General features: G+C 46.8%; 1 protein-coding gene across 2 annotated transcripts in view; it reads right to left on the bottom strand.

Moving 5' to 3' along the window:
• Positions 1-8,947: 8,947 nt before the first annotated feature.
• The window catches only part of VGLL4 (vestigial like family member 4), a 91,922-nt gene continuing 82,797 nt past the window's right edge, over positions 8,948-18,072 (bottom strand). For both annotated transcript variants that reach the window (XM_059856141.1, XM_059856140.1), the window contains 2 exons: positions 14,898-15,012; positions 8,948-11,795 (listed from right to left, as the gene is read on the bottom strand). In XM_059856141.1, the coding sequence (XP_059712124.1) occupies positions 11,527-11,795; positions 14,898-15,012 (384 nt within the window). In that variant the 3' untranslated portion in view covers positions 8,948-11,526. The remainder of the gene's footprint in view (positions 11,796-14,897; positions 15,013-18,072) is intronic.

The following is an 18,072-nucleotide window of genomic DNA, read 5'->3' as shown; positions in this document are numbered from 1 at the left end:
TCATTGTCACTGTCACACTGTCACTGTCACTGTCACTGTGTCACTGTCATTGTCACTGTCATTGTCACTGTCAGTGTCACTGTGTCATTGTCATTGTCACTGTCACTGCCACTATCACTGCTGCTGTCACTGTCACTGTGTCACTGTCATTGCCACTGTCACTGTGTCACTGTCAGTGTCACTGTCATTGTCATTGTCACTGTGTCACTGTGTCACTGTCAGTGTCACCGTCACTGTGTCACTGTCACTGTGTCACTGTGTCACTGTGTCACCGTCACTGTCACTGTCATTGTCACTGTCACACTGTCACTGTCACTGTCACACTGTCATTGTCACTGTCATTGTCACTGTCAGTGTCACTGTCACTGCCACTATCACTGCTGCTGTCACTGTCACTGTGTCACTGTCATTGCCACTGTCACTGTGTCACTATCACTGTGTCAGTGTCACTGTCACCATCATTGTCATTGTCACTGTGTCACTGCCACTATCACTGCTGCTGTCACTGTCACTGTGTCACTGCCACTGTCACTGTCACTGTGTCACTGCCACTGTCACTGTGTCACTGTCACTGTCACTGTCACTGTGTCACTGTCACTGTCACTGTCACTGCAGCAGGAGTATCAGTGATATTTTTGCCCGATGTCAGGGAGGAATGATGCATCTGACTCCATCTTATCAGAAGGCTAATTAATTACTTCATTAATTACTCTATTATTCTATATTACATTACATCACATGTAAACTGAATCTGCCCAGCACTGCACTGCCCAGAACTTTGTGACAGTCAGCTGGCAGTCCTGACACACACACCTGGATTTAATTGGTCATGAGTCAAAACACTCACACCAGAATCCAATTATTAGAACCCAATCTAATAATCTAATTATTATTATCTAATTCCCTTCAGGTAAACAATCTTCCACAGTGCATTCCACCTGTGAACAGGACAAATAAATGAGATAAGAGCTGGGTTTTTTTCCTTTCTCTGGGGTTCAGAGAATGTGAATCCCAGAAATTTCTTGGGAAGCTGTTCCTATGCTTTTCTCTGTGAGAGGAAATGCAGCAGGAGCTGCCTGGCGCTCAGAGGAGGCAGGGCAGGAATGCTGGCCATGGCAGGAATGTGTGTGAGTGCCAGGCCATCACCCAGCTGCTCTGGGCAGCTCTCCTGGGCTGGGCTGGTGTGTGCAGGGCACAGCATCCCAGTGCCAGGCCCTTGCTTTGAGCAGCAGCAGCCTTGGAGCTGGCAGGGCTCTGCAGCCTTTGAGTGGCTCTGCCTGCCCAGCGAGAGCCCCCAGGCTGAGCCCCTGTGCTGGCATTTCAAGCAAAGCCCAAAGGGAAGTGGGGGCAGGGCTGCTCTGGGTCATGGGCTTTCTTCCAGTGATGCCAAACTCTGGCACTGTTACAAATAAAGTTATTTTTCAGATGGCACATTAGGCCAAAGTTATCAAGAAAAGGTTCTGTATCTCTTCTGCATCTCGTCCTACTTTTTCTGATTTTTTTTTAAATTCATCTTATCCTCCTAAAGTTGCTGTTGAGTTTCCCTTGGGTCCTTTATTTTATGAATTACCTTATGAATTACTTTTAAGGAGAAGCTCTCACTGAAGCCCCACCCAGAGGAAAGATCCTATTGCTCTATCCCAGTGATTCCTCACGTTTGGCACCAAGCTGGGGACACTGAGATGCAGCTGCTGTGAATGTGATTCCATCCCCACTATTTGCCTACCAAAAGGCAATTTTCCTCTAATAAACCATTTGCTGTTGCACATCTCCTGCATGCATTCAGGCACTCTTTGTGATTTTTCCTTGGGCAGTGGCTGGGAGGACTGAGCTGTAAATTCTGCCCCATGAACTCTGTTGAGTTCAGCAACACCACAAACTTCAGCCAGGTTTTTTTAGGCCTGGTTTGCAAGGCAGGGGTGGAGCAGGTCCCAGCTTTGCCCTGGACAGATCCTGGTTTCCCTTCCAGCCCCGATGGGATCTGCTCGTTTCTTTTCCTGTGGATGGTATTTGGAAATGTCATTAAAGAGATTCAGTGAGATTCCTTCCAGACAGCACCTCCTAAAAGTCCTGTGGGAGCAGAGAATAACAAAATACCTGTTGATGGGAGATACTGGAGAAGAATGGGACTGAAATGTCCCAGGGCTGTCAGGGGGGTGACACTCAGGACATGGGGACGTGCAGCACGGCATGCTTCAGAGCATGACCAGAGCCCTGCTGCTCAGTTACTCTGTTCCTTCTGTTGTAGGTGAAGTCAGACATTTCCCAAGCCAAGGTGTCACAGTTTGGGCTGCAATGCCATGAATTGCTGAGCACAGCAAGACCAAGCTGGGTGGAGGCAGCTGGGCCAGAGAGGAAATAGTGCAGAGTGTGGGGGTGGTGCAGCTCTGCTCCCCCTCTCACCCTGCCCCTGCCTTGCAGCTGAATTTGGACAACTGCTCCAGGAGTCACTGCCCAGCTCCTGCTCACTGGAATTCACTGGCCTCAGTTTGGGCTGCCCTTTGGTGGCCTTTTAAACTGGCTTCAGAGTTCTCAGAGAAGCCTGGTGTCAAATGTAAAGACAATCTCACCCTAAGCATGCATTTTCCAAAGTTCTGTGTGTGAAAGAGGAATAAATAAACCTGAAATAAACCTGAAATAAACCTGAGATAAACCTGAAATAAACCTGAGATAAACCTGCTCTCACGGTCTGGCTGCTCTCTGGTTCAGTCTGGCTCTTCCTGCAGGTGTGCTCTGGGCAATGCCAGGGTGGGCACAGGGCTCTGGGGGACAGATCAGCAGACACCAGGAAGGGCAATGGCACTGGAATGCTCTTGTTTAAAGGGAATTTCTGCTTTTGAGGCTCGTGGTGTTTGTTCCCCATCTCAGTGCCAGGAGCTTGGCTTTGTCCCAGTGACCCCATAGGGACTGGGATCCACACTCAGCTGGAACTGGGGTCAAGGGGCTCAGGCAGCCAGGCTGAGAGGGGCAGGGAATGGTGGCTGAGGCCTCCCAGCCTGCACTGGCACTGCAATTCCTGTCCCCAAAGCTTTGCATCCATGTGGTGTGCCTTGACTTTGGGCATGGAACACAATTCAGAAGCCAGGAAGAATTTGGCTTGGATTTTTTTAAAAATAATAATTCTTAATTAACAAGCATTTCTTAATCCTGATCATGAATTATAAATATACTCCAGAGGAGAGGTAAAAAGGGGTTTGTTCACTTCCTGAGTGAACTCAGTACAAAGTGTAAATAAGTTGCCATGCCCTGTAATTTGTTGGGCTCTACAGGGGTGTTACTGATATTTTTGTGTTCTAGAAACCTTCCCCACTGTTGTCACTGGCTCTTTTCCCCAGCTAAACTTTTCACTAGGAAAAAAAAAAAAAAAAAGAAGGTACAAAACTTCCATTATGAGAGAAGAGCAAGTGAACTGAGAAATCCTTTGGAAGCCTCACCCACTGCCCCAGATCTCTGCTGCAGGGGAGCTCCAGCAATCCTTTTGTCCTTCCACGTCCATGTTTTCCTTCCCTCCCTTGCTCCAGCTCTAGATGGCAGATGTGGAGGGGCAGAAGAGGAGGAGGAGCCTGGAGGAGAGGCAGGAAAAGCAGCTGGAAGGAGCCCAGTTTGGAGCTTTCCCAGCACAGGAATTGTCCCTGCTTTGGGCAGCTCCAGTTCATCCCCCTGGCTGCCCGGGGTTTGTCTCTGGGGAGCTCTCCTGAGACTCAGCATCAATTTTATTTAGTTTTATTTTTATTTTGGGGTTTCCAGGTTTCGTGGAGCTCCAGGGAGCTGTGGCTGTGAGGCTGCAGAGGGTGCCAGGCAGCTCTCAGCTCCTGTGTGCAGAAATGCAGTGCAATTTCCCTCTTGTCCCCCAGCTCCTCTGGTGCTCTCAGCAAGGGCAGCAATGCAACTCTGAATTTGCTCCTACAGAGCAATCCGAGCAACAGATTTGCTTGGGCACACTCCCCAGCCCTGAGCAGAATAAATAAACACAAATCTGGAGGGTTCACTTGTGATTCTGCAGCTCAGTGAGCAACCCCTGGGCTCCCCAAACCCCATCCTGGGTGGGAGCTCTGGCGCTGTTTGGGTTTGAGGCTGGGCTGGAGCTGGTTCCCACTTCGGGGATGCAGAGCTCAGCACCGGAGGTTTCCTGAGGGGAGAAGCTTTGCTTTTCACCAGTCTGGGTAAATTGCAGCTTTCTCAACTCTCAGAATGCTGCTGCTCTCCCAGAGCTGGGGTTTTGTTGTTTTGTGCTCCTCCAATTCCCAAGGATCTGTTTTCTTTTTTCTTTCATTTCAAAACGAACCCATCTGTTTTGTGGCCTTGAAAATGTGAAGCTAAACGCCTCAAGAACAGAATTAACTCCAAATGTCATCATTCAGAACAACCTGATTTTCATTTGGCTCCTGAAAAATTGGGGTGAAACATTTCCTGAGTGTTGGGAGTGCACAAAGCAGTTGTGAGATATCCTCTAGAATTGCTCACAGGAGTTACAACCCAAATATCTGATGGCAAGGGAGCTTTGCAGGCCCTGCAGCACCCTGGGTCTGAGCAGGGCAAGCGGCCACACAGCAGTGGGGTTTGGGCAAGCAATATAAAAGCAATGCTCTGTATCTGTTCTTTAGCATTAGAAAGGCAGAAAAGCAATTTTTGGATGGCTGGGGCATTGTGTAAAGGAGTCTCCAAAGTGCAGAGTGAGGTGTGAGCCAATTTAGCCCTGGGGTTTGTCTGGGGATGTCCCAGGATGGGGAGGAGATGGACCTGCCATGGGGCAGTGCTGAAAGCAGCAACCTTTCCCTCTAAACTCAGAACATTTCCTGCCTTCTCTTTGTCTTTGCTGATCCCTGGAGGGTGGAGCTGCATTGAGTTTGATCCTCAGCCTTTGCCCCAGTGCTTTTCACATTTCCTGTGAGAATTGGTGGGACCAAAACGGCATCAGCTGCCACGGGGCAGAGCAGGAGGAGAATCCCACACTGCTCTTCCTGCATTTCCAGGCAGGAATTGTTTATTTGCTGGGTTAATCGCTCAGAGGTACAGACGTGTCAGCAAAGTCAGGGTTTGATTTACTGCTGCTGATTTTGCATCATCCTGAAAGGTCAGAGCTTGACTCACAGCCTGCATTTGTAAGCCTGGCAGCAACCAAAGCATTATTTTCTGTTGTGAGGAAATCTGGTGAAAAATCTTCAAAGCAAGCCCTGGGATTGTTTTAAATGGTGCCTTTGCAGTTCTTGGTTTTTTCTTCATTTTCCCACCTGAAAACTCCAGGTTTGAGTGAATGACATGAATGACCTTGCCCAGGCCAGGGAGCTGGAGGCTGAATCAGCTGTCAGGGGAGGGGAGCACTACAAAGAGCTCTGAAATAAGACAATTGATGCAACATCTTTAAAAGCTGAAGTGCATTTTACCTTTCTGTGGTTGATGATTCTGAGCCCTGTGCTCAGCCAGTCACATCTTGATCACAGCAAAGAAAATGTCTGGAGGGCTTTTAGATGTTGTTCTCCTCTGGGCACTTTCCTGATGTGTCCTTGGGGCTTTCTCACAGGAAAAGGTGAATTATGTACCTGTGGATTAATGTGCTGAGTTCTAGGGGGAAAATGAGAATATTGCTTGCATTTAACAACCAGGTCTGCTGGTCATTGCTGTTACTTAATTAATGGGACTTGCAGGTTAATAAATTACTTCTTTTCATCTTGATTTTCCAATTCCTGAGGGAGGTATGAGAGCCACTGGGAAGGAGAGACAAGTGCCAAAATGTTGGTGTTAAGGTGAAAAGCTTCACAGCAGAGGGTGACTTTATTTTTGGCAGCTCTGATTTGGGGTGTGTTTGTGTCAGGGCATGGAGCAGGACAGGGCCAGGAACTCCTCAGAGCCTGTGAGGAGTCAAACCTGCAGCAGCTGCACTCCAGGTATGTCAGGGAAATCAAGAGAAAAGCCTTTGTTCCCTGGGGGCTGTCTGAAGTCACCCACACTTTCTTCTGGGGAAGTTGATAAGCTGAGATTTTCTGTAGGATTTTCTTAGCAGGAGCCCAAGAACTCGTCCCTTGGAAGGAAAAAGGAAAAGGAAAAGCCCTTGCTTTGATCTGTGGGTATTGTGAGTTCTTCCCACTATTTTCATCTCCACTTCCCCCCTCAAAAAAAAAAAAAAAACAGGTAAGTGAATATTGCAGTGTGGCAGTGAGAGCAGAGGTTAGGCTTAGCCTGGGAAATATTATTTTTTAAATGAGTTGACTTTTTTTTTTCCTCTTTCTTTCAGAAATCCTGTCTTTTTAAACTCCCTAGAACTACTCTAACCCCAGTGGTGCATTGTTTAGATTTTAACACAGGAGCCAGATGTCACTAACACAGCTCAGCCCAGAGTGTTTTACTGCTTTTAGGAAGCTGGAGATCAGAGCTTTGTGTTTTCCTGGATTAAAAAGGTAACCTTGATTGCCCAGCTAGCAGAGGCTCTGTGTGCAGAGTATTTCCCCAAAGTGAGTGAGCACTTGGAAGATAAGCAGCTCCTTGACTATGAAATGTAGCAGGGTTTGGCTGACTCAGCCTGGTGTTGACAGATGCCTTTGTGGCTCTTGGTGATGGAGAGAAGACAGATGTTCTCCCTGGCATTTAAGAAAGCTGCTGCTTAGCAAAATAAAATGTAAAATTTGACTGAAAAGATTGAGAGGGTCTCATGTGACTGCAGTGATATGTGGCTCTAACTGCTTGGGCATGACGTGAAATGAGCCTGTGGAGAAAGAAATTCTGTATTTCCCAGCTCTGCTGCACCACAAATGCATTGCAGGGGGAACATCCAGGTGTAACTGATGCCATGCCAACCATTCCCAGCAGAGAGGAACACCCCTGGCTGTGGATGCCCCAGTGCCACAGCAATTGGCAGCTCTAAAGCCCTGAGCCTGCCCCTTGTGGTCTGAACGGCTCCTGGTCCTCCCCAAGGCAGAATTCCCTCTCTAGTGCTCCCTGGGGATGGGGATGCAGCAGGACAGTGGCCACAGGCAGCTCAGGAGCAGGGAATGGGCTGGGAATGGGCTGCTGCTTGGCACTGCTCCCCTGCAGCTTGAAAATGCACATTTCAATGATCCTGGCTGTCCTATAGCCAAGAAAGCACTTGAGGTGGCTGTCCCAGAGAGGGCCAGAATGTTCCCATGTAAAAGAGGGTAAAACAATTATTAAGTGGATATCATTTCTATCAAGAGCTGTTCAGGGATAAAATGTGCTTCACCATACCTTGCAATCCAGCTGGGGGATCCCTGTCTGCCAAGGGAAGAGAGCTGCAGACCTGGGAGCACACCTGGGGCTGTGCCAGGGGACAGGGATCAGGGGCACACAGAGGGCTTTACTTTTCAAGCAGCCTCTAGAGACAGTGTGAGCACCTCCTGGGCCAAGCCTAAGGGTGCCAGCCTGGGGAGTGCCCAAATGACCCTGGAGATGCTGCTGGGGGTGGCACACTGAGAACGTGAGCTGGTGGCAGTGCTGGGACACCAGAGGAGTCTCCATTCACAGGGAGCCTGAGCAGTGCCCCTGCCAGGCTCCTGAGGTGCCCTCAGCCCAGCTGGGCAGCCCCGGGCTCACTGTGGGCACTCTGCCACTGGGCACAGCCGTGGGACACACACAGGGCTGGGAGCTGTGCCACCACTCCTGCTCACAGCAGCACTGCTGGCCTCTGGGGGGATTGGTCTGCAGGGGGGATTTCCACACCCAGTCCAGCCTGAAGTGCTGCACTGAAATGCTGGATTGCTCTGCACAGGACTGAAATGCCAGATTTGCCTGCACAGGTGATTTTCACACCCAGTCCAGCCTGAAATGCTGGACTGAAATGCTGGATTGGTCTGCAGGGATGATTTTCACACCCAGTCCAGCCTGAAATGCATCCCAAGTGCATTGAGGAGAGGGCACTGCCCGAGCTGTGCATCCCTGAGGGTTCTTGTGCTGCCAGCTCTGCTTTCTGCCCTGGAAATGGTTGGGTTGAAATCAGCAGAAGGTGCCTCTCATTCAGCTCCCAGAAGATGCCACTACCAACCCTGGGGCACTTGATGAAATACTCTGTGTCTGGGCTGGTTCCTCCGTGGTGCCAGTTAGAAAAACCCTTTTCCCATGCAGGAGATGGAGTTTGCTCTAAGTTACTGACCTGGGACACAGCCATGTGCCTGGCACTATGGAGCCCCCAGATCGTTGATCCAAGGGATGTTTTCCCTTTCCCTGCAGGGCCAGCAGCTCCCCTGGCAGGCCTGGGGGGTGTCCTTGGCCTGGCTCCCACCCCCTCCCAGCAGGGATCTTTCCTCTCCCCAGGGTTCAGCAGGGATGTGTTTCAGATGGGTTCCACCAGCCCTCCTGAAGCATTCTCAGGGCATCTCCCTCACCCTGAGCCAGCCCTGCCATGTTTCCAAACCCTGCTGAGCCAACAGGAACTTCGTGTCTCCTTCCTTTTAGAGCTTTTTTTCCCCATTTTGGAGCCCCCTTTCTTGCCTGGTTCACAGGGCTTTCTCAAACTCAGGTAATTACAGCCACTTTTTAAGGATTAACCATCTCCAGGGCCATTGGAATGCTCACCTGGACCAGAGGACAGTGGATGTCAACATCTGAAATTCAGCTGTTTTCACCAGGGAGGGATTCCCTGAAGAGGCTGAGGGACAAACAAAATGCCACAAAATTGGTCTTTTCAGGAACAGAAATGCAGCACCAGCTGGTGTTTTCCAAACCAGTCCCAGTCCAGGTGAGCTCCTCCAGGCCCAGCACAGCTGCTGGGGCAGCAGCAGGGTTTTTATTGCTGGAAAGGATTTCCTGACAAACTCCTGTAGGGAAAAGCCCCCTGAGCTGCAGACTGAGGCTGTGGCAGCCCCACCAGTGGGGTCATGGTCCTAAAAGAGGTGGGGATGCTTGGAAGGAAGGGAGGATGTGGCCAGAGGTTTGATTCTGCCTCTCATACACCTATCCCTGTCTCACCAGGCAACACAGAGGCTTAGGAACACACCTGTGATTTAAGAGCACTTTATTGTTCTTTAAGGCTACTTTAAAGTACAAAAAAAAAAGATGGCCTGCCAAACCTTTTTTTTTTTTTTTTCCAGGTGAAACAAGGCCACAAAAGAATGGTATATTACAGATTTACAAACACAGAGAGAATCTTTCCAACTGAACTGTAGATAACCTGGCTCTGTGAAGAAGCTTCACCACGTCTCGTGGTGGTGAGTTCAGTTTAGTGTCCTTCCACCTCCCCCCAACCCTTTGGCTTTCGTGACATTGTTGTGCCCAGTGTCTGCTTCACTGGACGTAGCACATTAAATCTTTATTGCCCTCAAATCCATTTACCTATCTCAGATAAGTAAATGTAACCTTGTAAAACAGCTATTATTGAAAATATTAGCTTTAAAAACATTATCTTATTTGTGTTTACAAAGAAACAGAGGAGTCACATTTTCCACAGAGTCCATCTACAGTATTAGTATTGACTGTTATACTGCTCAGTAGCCTGTAGCAATAACAAACGAGTGGCTATTAATGCTAATGCAGTGTCCTCATAGAATAACTGTGTTCCTGCACTTTTTACTGTATTACAGACAAATCTACAACAAAAAAAAAAAAAAAAAAGATCAACTTTTTTCTCCAAACGAACGAACGAAAAAAAAAAAAAAGAATGATTACAATAAAGGAAAGGGAAAAATTAAATAGCTACATATCATTAACAAATTAATTGTTCCTCAAAAAATACCTACAAATTTCTCTGTACATTCTTTACGCACAGCGTAACGATGGTCTTAAAGTTACCTATATAAAAAAGTGTTCTTTTAACAATCTTCCTACAGAGAGTAGGGTACTGAATGCCAAAGCAAGGAAGCGTTGACTACCCAGTAAGATGGTAGTGAAATGTGTAAAACTGGGGGGCTTAGGTGTTGGGTTGGGTTTTTTTGTGGGTTTTTTTTTTCATTTTTTTAAAGAAAACTGAGCAGCCACCTTCTCACCAAGAGTAAGAGCCAATCTCCCGATCTCTTTCTACCCTGCACCTTTTCCAAATTAAATAGCTTAACTTTAAAAAACAAAAAAAACCAAAAAAACAAACCAAACCAAAAAAGCATAAAAGAAAAGCCACAATGGACCCAATACTGTAACATAGTCCATAATACATCACGTGGAGTTCATCTTCCAACCAGTTCTCACTTCCTGCACTGAGCCCATCCTTTCAGGGGGGGCCCAGGATAAAAAGCAAGCCCTGGCTGCAACTGTCCTGGGAAGATGGAATGTACTGGGGAGAGCAGTTACACTTAACAAGAAGAAGAGAAGCTCTTAGCACTAGCACAGCTGTGGTTTTATGCCTGCCTCTACTGCCTAATTTCTAGTTAGTAGCTATTAATATAGCACATGATAATAAATGCAGTAATACCTGTATCAAACCTACTGGAGGAATGTATGCTGCGACTCGGCGTAGGCCTAAACAAACCAAAGCGAAAGGAACAAATGCAAAGATCATCTTTCACAAACTGCAACAATCTGTTGTCCAGCCAAGATCTGTCAGGGTAGCAGTTCCTGCAGCTAGTTCAGGGTGGATTACACAGACTGGGGGTTGGGAAGCAGATCCCTGTGAAGCAGCAGTGCTGCACGAGGCCTGTCCTGAGCTGCCCTCGGTGCTGCTGCCACTAAAGTGAATAGCAAATACAAATATCATAGAGTACAACTGTACCAGCAGTAAGTATATCTAGGGTTGTTACTGACAAAAATAAACTAATTCTGAAGAGAAGCTAATAAGTATCATGATTCTTACTGTCTATACATTAATAGATACCAGCTATTTTTCATAAAACATGCATCGTTAAGCACTATGGAACCCTCCGACCTCAGCTCTACTCTAACAAACTGCAGTGTTTAGGAAAAAATGCCCGTGTTCTGTAAATTATGCAGTCCAGTTGCAAGCACTAAGCACCTGAAATCTAAAGAGAGAAAGACCTATAACCTGTATGAGACTTCCCCTTCCAAAGCTGTTTTGCTCTAAGAAAAATCAAGCTGATAGAAATGTCATCCTTAAACCCTTTTTTCAGCAGTTTGCCCTCAAAATATTTCGCCTCTTCCAGAAAGTTGCTGTGCAACTTCAGTCCTCCTCCAATAGTGCAAATCATACATGACAGTTCTTTTCAAGTATATACATACAAAATTACTTCACAGAGGAAAAAAAAAAAAAAAAAAAAAAAAGCAACGTAAGCAAACCAGACAAATTCTAGTCTTGAGAAGCTAAGAAAAGCAAAAAAGCACTTGGGTCAACCAACTAAGTGTCATGGCTTTTGTGGATTAGCGTGCATTATTTTTTTAAGGGGCAGCAGATTTGCATCAGAGGTTTCTTTGGTAATTGAGGCAGGAAGAAAAGGATGCTACATCATATGGATCTTTATGAAATAGTTCCTGCTATCGTCTTTAAGGGCACCCTTTTTACAAAAACAACAAAAAACAACAACGAAGTGAGTAGACAGAACCATGTGTTGCAAACTAACCTCCCCTCCCCAGCACTAGTGAAGCACTTGTTGCGAGCTCAGTCAAACCACGCTGTTCCCAGCGGGAAGGGCGCTGTCCTCAGGAGGCCACGGAGGGCGAGTGGTTGTGGCTGACCATGTGTGACGAGGGCGACGCCTGGCCCCGCCGCGCTGCCGCCTCGGGGCTGCTGCCCACGGCGTCCTTGGCAGCCTTGATCTGCAGCCACGTGTCCCCCAGGGCTTTGGCAAAGTGGTCATCCACCGAGCCCGTGATGGACACCGAGTTCGCCACCGGCTCGGGCTCCTTGTAGTTCTTGCCCAGGCTCCTGCGGAAGTGCTCCTCCACCACCGGGTCACACGCAGTGGTGGCTGTGGGGACAGCAGCAGAGGGACACTTCAGACCCTGGCACTGCACCTCAGCCTGCTTTCTGCCACACATCTTGGAATGGCTTGGCTTGGAAGGGCCTTAGAGCTCCCCCGCCCCCCGCCAGGGACACCTCCCACTGTCCCAGGGGGCTCCAAGCCCTGTCCAGCCTGGCCTTGGGCACTGCCAGGGATCCAGGGACAGCCCCAGCTGCTCTGGGCACCTGTGCCAGGGCCTGCCACCCTGCCAGGAACAATTCCTGCCCAATATCCCATCCAGCCCTGCCCTCTGGGCCATGGGAAGCCATGCCCCTTATCCCACCACCCCAGGTCCTTGTCCCCAGTCCCACCCCAGCTCTCCTGGAGCCTTTTAGGAACTGGAAGGGGCTCTGAGCTCTCCCCAGGGCCTTCTACACCCCTCTATCTCTCCTAGGCTGTCTCCAGAGCAGAGGGGCTCCACCCCCCAAAGCATCTCCCCTGCAGCTTAATGCCCTGTCACTACAAGTCCCCCTCACTAAGATGGCCTCCTCAGACCCTTACAGACCTGGGAGAGGGCAAGGAGGTGGGAAGGAAGGAGTTAAAATGAAAAAAAAAAAACAATGGAATAAAATATTTTTACGTTTCTGTGACCTGGAACAGGTGAGCATTTTCATGTAATTGTATTTGTCCCTCAGGCAACTAACAGCTCCAGCTCCAATTCTATGGAAACCTTCTCCCAAAACAATCACACAGAACTTATGTTTAAGCTTAAATGGAGTTAATGATGTAAAGAGTTGTTTGAAATCAGCTGCCAAGCCTGCTGATAGCAGTCAGGAGTCCCCATCCTAAACTGCAGCACTCAGGGTTTCACCTTACTCCACACACTAGTGCTGGGAGCACTCAGAACTAAATGAATCAGGAGCACTGCAGTAAGTGCTGTAGGACTACTACAAAAGCCTTAAAAGGCAGGTTTTGACCCAGAACTGCAGTAACTCCTCACACTAAATATAAGAGCACTGCAGTTTTACAATTTAGAATCAGTATTTGTGTGTCTTAATAAGAATTGTCTTTCCAAAACTACATGGAGCTGTTGGGATCCATGGCACAGCCCCACTGCTTGATTGATCCTAAAATAAACCTGAGGGTCATGCACAGACACCTCTTCACCTGACAGGAAACAAATCTTATCTGGAAATATCCAGCCCTGCTCCCATGCCCACTGGAGCAGCTCTGCTGGGACCAGTAGCACCAGTTTGTGAGTTTATAACATCTGAGATCCCCAGTGATTGATTTCTCCCAGAGTCTAAGGGGCTCCTTCAGATCCCAATTCTACTTATCAACACTATACTGATCTCTATAAAAATAAAAAAAAAAATTACTATTTATAGCAAAATACTAATAATTACCCTGCCATGGGCTTTAGGCTGCTGCCTACATCACTCTGGTATTGTTCCATGGACACATCCTGGCTGCTGGAGCCCCCCTGCCCTGAGCTTTTGGCAGTGCTGCAAGTGAAAGCTCTGCCCCAGCAGGTGAAGGACTTGGGAGGGAAGGGCTGAGCTCTCTCTGTGCAGTGAGAGTGAGCAGGAAGAGCCCAGCTTTCCCAGCAAGGACTGCCTGAGCAGATTTCATGAGCAGTGCTAACTGCACAGAAGGCACAAAGCTACAGCTCCTGCTTGGGTTGCTGTAGCAACTGCCTTCCAAAGGTTTTTGTGTTATCCATGCAGAGCAGGGTGCAGGGTCCAGGCTTTGGAAGGGTATTTGTGGCTGCAGGAAAGATTCCTGTGACTGCAGCTGAATCACAAGAGTCTCCTGGCCATTGAGAGAGCAGGGGAAACTAGAGCTCCTAAAAAACACCGTGGGGGGATCTGCTGGCCCTGGCTGCTGTTTGTCTGCTGGATTAAAACAAACATAATGACTTATTTGTCTGTGTGGGGTGCTTGCTTTTGTGTATTTTTTTTAAATAACCTTTTCAAAACAAGAAGAAAGAACACCTCTCTCTCCCCAGTTCTGCAGCAGTGCCTCCAGCTGTGGCACAGGAGCAGACAAAGGGGTGTCCATCATTTCACCTCCTTTTCTCCCTGTCAGTAAGGGCACAGCGGGGACCACTCTGCTCTGCTGGGACCCCAGTGAGGGCAGGCTGGAGGGTGGCACTGCCTTAGGGTGTCAATGCGAGATTCAGCCGGGCTGTGTGCTCTATCCCCAGCTGTCAGAGGTGGGGCAGGTGTCTCCTGTTCCTGGGGCAGTTCTCTTTATCTCCTCCACAAACCCACCCTCCCTCCAGGAGATCTCTGCTGTCCATGGCCACTGAGTGTCCCTGCAGGGCTGATCAAATTCCACCATCCCATGGGGAGATGCTCTGCCCAGGGGAGGAGCCAAGCATTCCTACCTGGATCCAATCTGACCTGGAACAGCCCAGCAGCCTTTGCCCACTGCATTCCCAGAGGAGCAGCTTTCTGCTGCCCTGCATTCCCAGAGGGAGAGCAGGCCCATCTCCAGCAGCCCTGGAGCTGCAGAGGAAAACTCCCCCCTTGTGCAGGATCCCTGCTCCAGCAGAGCCACAGCTGGCACTGCAGGAGGGCTGAGCCCCCCTGGGATGGGGCTGTGCCACCACCCTGAGCCCCCCTGGGATGGGACTGTGCCACCACCCTGAGCCCCCTGGGATAGGACTGTGCCACCACCCTGAGCCCCCCTGGGATGGGACTGTGCCACCACCCTGAGCCCCCCTGGGATGGGACTGAGCCACCACCCTGAGCCCCCCTGGGATGGGACTGTGCCACCACCCTGAGCCCCCCTGGGATGGGACTGTGCCACCACCCTGAGCCCCCCTGGGATGGGACTGTGCCAACACCCTGAGCCCCCCTGGGATGGGACTGTGCCACCACCCTGACACACAGGGGACAGGGCATGCCCTGACCCTAGCAGTGGGTTGGTTTGTATCCCTGCATTTGTATTTTTAGTTTTCCTAGTGAAGAACTGTTATTCCTACTCCCACACCTTTGCCTGAGAGCCCCTTAATTTCCAAACCATAATAATTCAGCGGGAGGGGGCTGACATTTCCCATTTCAGGGGAGGCTCCTGCCTTGCTCAGCAGCCAGCTGTCCCCCCCAAGCCCAGGCAGGCACTCACAGCTGGAGGGTCTCCTGTAGGCAGCCCCGGAGCAGGCGCTGTGGGCGATGGGGCAGTGGGACAGGTTGCAGTTGCGGTTGTTGGCAGAGGCACAGGTGATCACAGAGGGACGGTTCTGGGGGGACACAAGCACAGTGGCACACTCAGCTGCAGCAATTCAACCCACTGCATATTAACCCCCAAATATTCAGCTGTTTCTTGGATTAAAATAAAAATCCACATCGCATTTCCACAATGGTTCTTATGTAAGTGAAAAGAAAAAGGGCAGTGTGGAGGTAAATCTTAAAAACAATTTCACAATAATTGTTGCAACTTCACAGGAAATAAACCCATAAACTATCCAATTCATATTAAACCCCAAAATATTCAGCTGCTTCTCTGATTAAAAATAAAAATCCACATCACCTTTCCACAGTGGTTCTTATCTAAGTGAACAGAAAAAGGGCAGTGTGGAGGTAAATCTTAAAAATAATTTTACACTGATTGCTTAAACTTCACAGCAATTAAACCCATAAACTATCCAATTCATATTAAACCCCCAAATATTCAGCTGATTCTTTGATTAAAAATAATAATCAAATATTCAGCTGTTTCTCTGATTAAAAATAAAAATCCACATTGCATTTCCACAACACTTCTTACGTAAGTGAACAGAAAAAGGGCAGTGAGAAAGTAAATCTTAAAAATAATTTTACACTGATTGTTGCAACTTCACAGCAATTAAACCCATAAACTATCCAATTCATATTAAACCCCTAAATATTCAGCTGCTTCTTTGATTAAAAATAGAAATCCACATCACACTTCCACAATACTTCTTATGTACATGAACAGAAAAAGGGCAGTGAAAGCAAATCTTAAAAAAATAAAAATTTTATTAAGAAAATAATTTTAGGGTGACTGCTGCAACTTCACAGCCACAGCAACTAAACCCATAAACTATCCCATTCATATTAAACCCCAAAATATTCAGCTGCTTCTCTGATTAAAAATAAAAATCCACATCACCTTTCCACAACACTTCTTATCTAAGTGAACAGAAAAAGGGCAGTGTGAAGGTAAATCTTAAAAATAATTTTACACTGATTGCTGCAACTTCACAGCAATTAAACCCATAAACTATCCAATTCATATTAAACCCCTAAATATTCAGCTGCTTCTCTGATTAAAAATAGAAATCCACATCACACTTCCACAATACTTCTTATGTACATGAACAGAAAAAGGGCAGTGTGAAAGCAAATCTTAAAAAAATAAAAATTTTATTAAGAAAATAATTTTAGGGTGACTGCTGCAACTTCACAGCCACAGCAACTAAACCCATAAACTATCCCATTCATATTAAACCCCAAAATATTCAGCTGCTTCTCTGATTAAAAATAAAAATCTACATCACCTTTCCACAGCGGTTCTTATCTAAGTGAACAGAAAAAGGGCAGTGTGAAGGTAAATCTTAAAAATAATTTTACACTGATTGTTGCAACTTCACAGCAATTAAACCCATAAACTATCCAATTCATATTAAACCCCTAAATATTCAGCTGCTTCTTTGATTAAAAATAATAATCAAATATTCAGCTGTTTCTCTGATTAAAAATAAAAATCCACATTGCATTTCCACAACACTTCTTACGTAAGTGAACAGAAAAAGGGCAGTGAGAAAGTAAATCTTAAAAATAATTTTACAGTGATTCTTTCAACTTCACAGCAATTAAACCCATAAACTATCCAATTCATATTAAACCCCTAAATATTCAGCTGTTTCTCTGATTAAAAATAAAAAAATCTGCATTGCATTTTCACAACACTTCTTATGTAAGTGAACAGAAAAAGGGCAGTGTGAAAGCAAATCTCTGCAGTGATTTTACAGTGATGGTTTTAATTTCACTGAGTTCCACATCAACACATGAAATGTTTGTTTCATTCTGTGGCCACACAAAGAAGGGGCTGGCAGATTTTCCAGGTATTTGTTGCCTTGGTGTTATAACTTTATCCAGAAGTTGAGTTTTCCCAGCCCTACCTCTGTGTTCCACAGTGCATCCTAATCCCATGGGATGTACAGTAAATATGAAGAACTCTGAGCCACTCTAGAGCACAAATCCTTTCTTGTTGGAATTCACCTGCCTTTCCAGCAGGTGAATTAATTTATAATTAATACTTAATTAACTTCAGTGTCATTCTCAGCACATGCAAATTCCCCAGAATGTCTGTTCACAGCTACATTACATTAGAACTCCTCCATCTGTACTTTAGGTGTAACCATAAAATACTCTTTTCAGAGTTGTTTACTATGGACATTTACACAAAGCCCTGGGAAAAGAAATGTCCCAGTTTCTCCAGGTGGCTGAAGGGAAAAAACACAGGCATTGGAATAAATTCCATATATTTGATGATGCAAGGAGTCCATTATACTCAATGCAAATTAAGTAGTAAGTGTTCAAAAGATTAACAGAACCACTGGAATTTAATTTCTTGACCATTTTGCAAAATTTTACCCACAAAAAAAAAAAAAAAAATCAAGGTCAGTGAGGAAGGAGGGAATTTCCCTTCTTTGGTGGTACTTTAGGCAGAGTAAGAGCAAGGCCACTAAGGTAAAAGAGCTGAGCTTTCCAGGGAAGTTTAACATCATTTTTGCCAGGCCAAAACAGCAATGAGGTTATTTCCATCTTACTGCACTGGCAGCAAAGTACAAAAAGTAAATAAAGAAAAACAGAAGAATGATTTGATTTTTCTGTAAACAGTTCACATGTGGGAGTAATCATTTTCTGTAGGGGCGAGGATTCTGTGCCTCTCAGAAGTGGTTTTTGAGAAAGGCATGTATTTAATTCTCTTCTGAAGTGCATTTTGGACATGCAGGAGGTGGGAAGTAGAGAGAGACAGGTAACAATATCTCTGAAATGCACATGCCAGCATCTTGGAGAGCCCAAAAAGGCACCTTGCAGAATCCTCTGCTATGGTTCTGTGTGCACAGAATATAGAAACTTTTATAAATCATTGAGATAAACTGAGAATTTAGCAATAATCACTAACTACAGCAGCTGAATAACCCTGTCCTGCTGCAAATAAGGTATTCTTCTCCTACCTGTTTTATTAGAAATGAAATCTCATTCAACATGTTAAGGTTAAAAAAATCCCCAAAACAAGGAATCATCAAAGTAGGATTTTTTTTTCAGTA

The sequence above is a fragment of the Haemorhous mexicanus genome, chromosome 11, assembly GCF_027477595.1.
Source record: "Haemorhous mexicanus isolate bHaeMex1 chromosome 11, bHaeMex1.pri, whole genome shotgun sequence".
Classification (NCBI taxonomy): domain Eukaryota; kingdom Metazoa; phylum Chordata; class Aves; order Passeriformes; family Fringillidae; genus Haemorhous; species Haemorhous mexicanus.
The sequence above is the reverse complement of the archived record's forward strand: the minus strand, read 5'-3'. Positions and strand labels throughout refer to the sequence as shown.